Source organism: Pollachius pollachius, assembly GCF_949987615.1.
Source record: "Pollachius pollachius genome assembly, chromosome: 19".
Lineage (NCBI taxonomy): Eukaryota > Metazoa > Chordata > Actinopteri > Gadiformes > Gadidae > Pollachius > Pollachius pollachius.
In genome coordinates, this window is record NC_136952.1 from 11,995,090 (window position 1) to 12,000,876 (window position 5,787).

General features: G+C 44.9%; 1 protein-coding gene across 1 annotated transcript in view; it reads right to left on the reverse strand.

The window, feature by feature from the left end:
- Positions 1 to 40: 40 nt before the first annotated feature.
- LOC307090313 (heparan sulfate glucosamine 3-O-sulfotransferase 6) overlaps positions 41 to 5,787 on the reverse strand; it is a 17,775-nt gene continuing 12,028 nt past the window's right edge. Inside the window, exon 2 of the mRNA XM_079756897.1 lies at positions 41 to 1,857. Within this exon, the coding sequence (XP_079613023.1) occupies positions 1,242 to 1,857 (616 nt within the window). The 3' untranslated portion in view covers positions 41 to 1,241. The remainder of the gene's footprint in view (positions 1,858 to 5,787) is intronic.

Genomic DNA, 5,787 nt, shown 5'->3' on the forward strand with positions numbered 1-5,787 from the left:
TTTCCACCATATTTTGTACATTTATTATAAATTAGGCTTTAAGAAATGTACAGTGGTACAAAATAAGCTTATGTTGTTGAACACATAGGGTAAAAAAGAAGAGCATTAGATTGGACATAAATTATAGCAATTTTACAGCGCATAACAAGTCATGTTTGGAATTATTGTACCGTTTTATTTTAAAAAGATAAAAGTTTTATTTTACCAGGAAGTAGATATTAAAAGATTATTCACGCTGAATAAAAAGAGGAACTATAACTGAATCCACACACATTGCAACCGTGCTGAATTTGACAAAAGTTTTCGTGTTAGGTAAAGCGCCATGTCAAATTAAGGACTACATGCTAATTCAAAACCAGATGATTTATTGGAAAGTGTGGCTCTCTAAAACTTGTACCTTGTTTTTATTCTATGTTATTATTTTATGAATTATTTATAAATCATGCATTATTAATAAGGCCAACATTGTATTGTGATTGAAATTTAGTGCAAAAATGGAAGTAGACCAGTATGATTGCTGAATAAAAATCGGCCACATCACCAAAACCACAAGATAATTGTATGATGTGTATGTGCGTGCAATTGTGTGTGTGCGTGCGTGTGGCTTCTTACACATAAACATTTTGAATGAAATCCCTTCTTCTTACACTAGTTAAGTTCTGTCAACCTGAACAACCAATAGGTATCTCTGTTAAAAGCCACCTTTTACACACTATGGAAAAGCTGCACTACTCCGTTCGTTCAAAATAACTCCAGTAAATCACATCTTAACTACACGTCTTTTTTGACTCAGTGGACCAAGGACTCGTGATACAAAAATATTCAATATATCTTTGGCTCTAAAGTCATGCTTTGTTAACAAAAAAAAAAGAAAACGACAACAGGAGAAACGTCCGACCGCAGAGTTATGGCCAGCATTTCCCCTGAGCTTTGGTTCAGGCTGCTGGCCAAAACACAGCTATACCTGCAAGACAGAACGGTCCGAGGGGAGGCCTAAAACTGTCCAAGGTTCATACAAAGGAGCCTCAATATTTGGTAAAACTCTCTTTCTACAGGGTTGAAACTTTGGTACACAGCTTTAACCAACTGAAAGGGAACCACGGTAAGAGCTTCGGTAGCCGAGCGAAGCTACATTATCAGTTTTGTTTTGAATCAGTTTGTTAGGTTGTCTTGCCGACAAAGCTCCGCCGAGCGTTTCCTTTCTAAGAGCCTCGGCGCTGGAGAGCCTCCGTTCGGTCGGCTCAGTCCCAGCCGAAATCGTGCCCCGTCATCTGGTAGAACTTGAGGTTGAAGGGCCGGTAGAAGTCCCTGAGTCGCCTTAGCACCTCGGCCGGGATGCGGGGGTGGGGCCGGCCCTTGGACTTCCCCAGGCACCGGGGCCGGCTGCTGCCCTCCGGCTTCTTCAGGCAGGGGAAACCCTTGGTCTGGTTGAAGTAGAAGTGCTTGTCCGTCACCACGCGCTTCAGCCCCAGGAAGTCCTGCACGCGGCCCATCTCCCCCGCCGGGTCCATCACCAGCCGCTCGCCGCTCACAAACAGGAAGCGCGGCAGCGGGAAGTAGCGCAGCCAGTTCTCCAGGTGCTTGGCGTAGATGCCGATGCGCACGGCGCTCCAGGCCGTGTCGATGGTGGAGGAGGCGTTGCGGAAGGCCAGGCTCTGGAAGGAGGGCAGGCCCGGGGACTTGGTGAGCGTCTGGGTGTAGTCGGACACGGCGCGGGTCACGGGGTCCCGGACCACCACGATGAGCTTGGTGTGGCGGCTCATGGAGAAGAGGCGGCGCGGGGCCTCCTTGGTGATGAAGTAGCTGGGGGTCTTCTCCATCGTGATCTGGCCCTCCAGCGTACGGGGCATCAGGCTCCTAGACGGCAGAGAGAGAGAGAGGGACATAACTGCCGTTAATAAAAACATGACTAACAGTCCGTGAGAGAATGTGCTGGAAACCCGCTCCATATGTTCCATACAAGTCCGGCGAAATCATACTTTATATATTACTAATACTGTCTCATGATATTGCCATGTCTGCACATCCTTTTGATTTTATGGGACTTGCCTCCAGGGGACATTTTTTCTGTTTGCTTTGTAACAAGCGCGGCTAAATCTGGTGATTACACCAAGGTAAACAAGACATTATGCACTGAAGTTGGTAGAGCGACCATGTCGGAGAGAGAGAGAGAGAGAGAGAGAGACAGAGAGAGAGAGAGAGAGAGAGAGAGAGAGAGAGAGAGAGAGAGAGAGAGAGAGAAATCTTGCTTCCGAGAGCGAAAGAAAGAGAAATAGACCACGGCGATGGCTACCATATGGAAAACCACGAGGCCATGTTAATTATCTGACAACTCGTTTCCTTCCACATCCACCTTGTTCCAAACAGGATCCTCCCAGCCCGGGATCGCCGCCCCTCCCCCCTCCCTCCCTGTTTGTCCTCCTCCCCTCAAAGGTTCAAACAGCTAAGTGGAGACGGAACCACAAAACTGTTACAGATAAACTCAGGCATCAAAAGGCTCTTGTGTTTGGCTGTTCTGCTCTGATGTGGTCATTGTGTATGTTGTGTTTATCATTGTGTACGTTGTGTATACGTCGTGATGAATAGAAACATATAGGGGGGAAAGAAAAGGGCGATTTGTCTTAAGGTACTTTGTTTATTTCCTTCATTCAACGGCTTCTGTAGGGCTGAAACAAAATCCACCCGTCTCTATCTGGAAACTCGAGCATTTGAAAAATGAAAAATACCGCCTATATTACTTCTCCTACCCCCATCCCCCAGAGTAGCCAAGTTAAACAAACCACAAACTGGACTTCAAAGGAAGAGTCCCCCCTATTTTATTTAATATTAAGCAATGAGTAATACTTAAGATGTTCCCTTGTAAATCTAATTATATATGTTTGTTCCTACACCAATAGATATAGGGGCTGAGCACTGCAATAAAAAATAACTTAATCCATCATAGCCCTGACAATCACCTTATAATCAATCATGAGTTTGTAGAATCTCCCTTGGCAAAACAACGAATGTGCAAAAAATCTACATATAACCTGATGTTTAGCTTCTCCTCCCAATGAAAAATCAGTTTGTTGAGTACCTTCATCCTCTGTTCTCAAAAAGGGGTGGGGGGAGGGGGGTATTTATCTATTTTGTGACCAAAATTCAATTAGCGCTTGTAACGGTTGATTCCAAGAAAGTAATACATAATCCTCAAATAGATTAAACTGACCGAGAAAGGGCTAAAACGACTCCTTAAGGCCTGGATGCTGTTTATAGATCGGGGAGCAGGACTCTACAGAGGTTTCTGCTGCCCCGGATCCAGGATACAAGGTGTATGGCACGACGGTGCAGGAGCAACACCAAGACAAATGAGCGACGGTGCTCGGAGGGAACAGCTCTGAGGCCCGTTCTATTCCAGGGCAGTGGTGGAGCCGGTCCACAGGGAAAACAAGGCACTCTCCCTGGCTTGGGGAAGTAATTGTATGAAAACGATACCCGAAGAGGTTTAGGGTAAACGACACCGTCCTTATGGTGCGGGCCGCGGCGGGATGACATAATACAAGGGTGAGAATTGCTAGCCAAACAAGCAGGGCTGAGGGCTCAGCAAACCCACTGTTCTCTAGCGAAGAGCATGACACGACAGAGTCAGGGGGGATCTCTGCTGGAAGTCCCGCTATGACGTGAGTGGCAGGCTATATATATATATATATTTATTATTATTATTATTATTATTATTATTATTATTATTATTATTATTATTTTTAAGTCGCTCTGAAGTCAGACGCTTGGTTTATTTCAGTATCTAGAAAGAACTAGACTTTTTGTTAGGGTTACAGTTAGACTACATTTTGTTTGGCCTAAAGGTAGAGGAACGTTGAGTACTATTACTCGTGCATTGTCAGTGACAAGAAAACGGAAGAATTGTGCTCATATTTTTAAACTGCAAAATGACGTCAGCATTCTGCTGAAGGGTTACCTCTGGGTGGGTTCTTCTTCAGGGTTGTGCGGTCGCGTTTAATGTGGGCCTGGGAAGCCCTTTGAGACCATAGGTTGAAGTGTATGGGTAGAGTGAGTGACGGGACGTTATATATATAACTTTTATATAGCCTTTGGTGAAACACAGTTGAAAGGAGCACTCAGCTGATGGCGGGCGTTCAGAGTGTCTTATGTGAGAGTATCGAATGAATCAAATCAGGATCCAAACGTATACCGGGTAGCAATGGACTCCTGCTGTGGTACTCCAAAGGCCGACCGCTGTCATTTAGATTGAGCACGCTTTCAACATGCAAAACAAATCATGGTCCTTGAAGGTGGACTTTCAAGTAGAATTTGTATTATTGTAAAGTCAACTTCAAATTAAATAAGGAATTACAGTTAGTATTCCAATTCTAATTAAAATGACATTTCAATTCGAATTTGAATTGAATCCAATGCTAACTTTAGGAAATGAAGTCTATTTTCATAATCACTGCATCAACTTTTAAAAAGCCCATCAGAGGAATAAAAAGCCCAGGTGCTGAGATACCTCAGCCCCTGCATTGTGTTGGACTCTCACATGAGTGTGTGTGGCGCGGACATGAGGGATGTTTAATTTAGCCCAATCAGTCTAATGGGAGCCATGCTGTTCTGTGCCGGGCCAGGCGGCCCTCCATTGACAACCTGTTTACATTCTGGAGCACTAGCCTGTAATCACAGGCCGGACCAACACACACACACGCACACAGGCACACACGCACATACTCGCACGCACACAGGCACGTGGACATCACACACACACACACACACACACACACACACACACACACACACACACACACACACACACACACACACACACAAGGGGTATCTAAAATTAGACAATGACGGATGAAGAAGTAAAACAAGAACTGAGAGGCAAGGGAACAACAGCAGGAGTAGTAGATAAAAGAGAGAGAGGATTTAAAAACCTGCATCAAATGAACCAAACCAACTGTTCAATCAATCTCTTGGCCTACTTCTGCGTTGTTTCTCAAGATGAAAGACATGCGTGTCCAGGGCGACCACTGTGTTGGTTGTGCTGAATCAGATAGCCGACGCCAGTGTGGTTTTTCCAGGAGGAAGGGGTTAGCGCAACGTAGCGGTCTACTGTTTGTTTGCATCACACCTTTAGCGTTAGCATCTGGTGCAAAAAGAAATACACAAAAATACGCCTGTCCACTTTGAGCATGTACAGATGGAGTGTTTATCTACCTCCTCAACACACACACACACACACACACACACACACACACACACACACACACATTCATACACACATCTTGGCCTGATCTTTGACGATGTGGGTGGCCATTGTTTTACTAGCCCTGGTAAAAAGAGCCAAGGTTAATAGGCTACTGTTTAATGATATCTCCATGGGGACTCAGGGGTAGGGTAGGTACACAGGCACACGTCAGAGAGAACGACGCACAAGCAACAGGAGAGTGCCACAACAGTACTTAAACACGGGAAGAAGCTACGGGAAAATATTGACATAGCGTTTTCGGGGTGTCCTGTGTGTGTTTTTTTTAATATAATATTCCTACTTATTTTAAGGAAAAACCTTTAGCTTTTTGTCCGCAGTTAGGTGAAAGGGCTGCATTTTGAGAGCTGCTTTCGTTCTAGTAGTTACGGCGGTTGTTTCTATGCGCCGACAATAAAGTCAGAGCATCCCATGGACATTGGAAGGCAGAGTATACACCAGAGGACCAGAAACCAACTCTACGGTGGTGGTAGGTTTAATGTGCCGTAAGCACAGAAGCTGATTTCTTTTGGAGTAATATTGGTCTAATG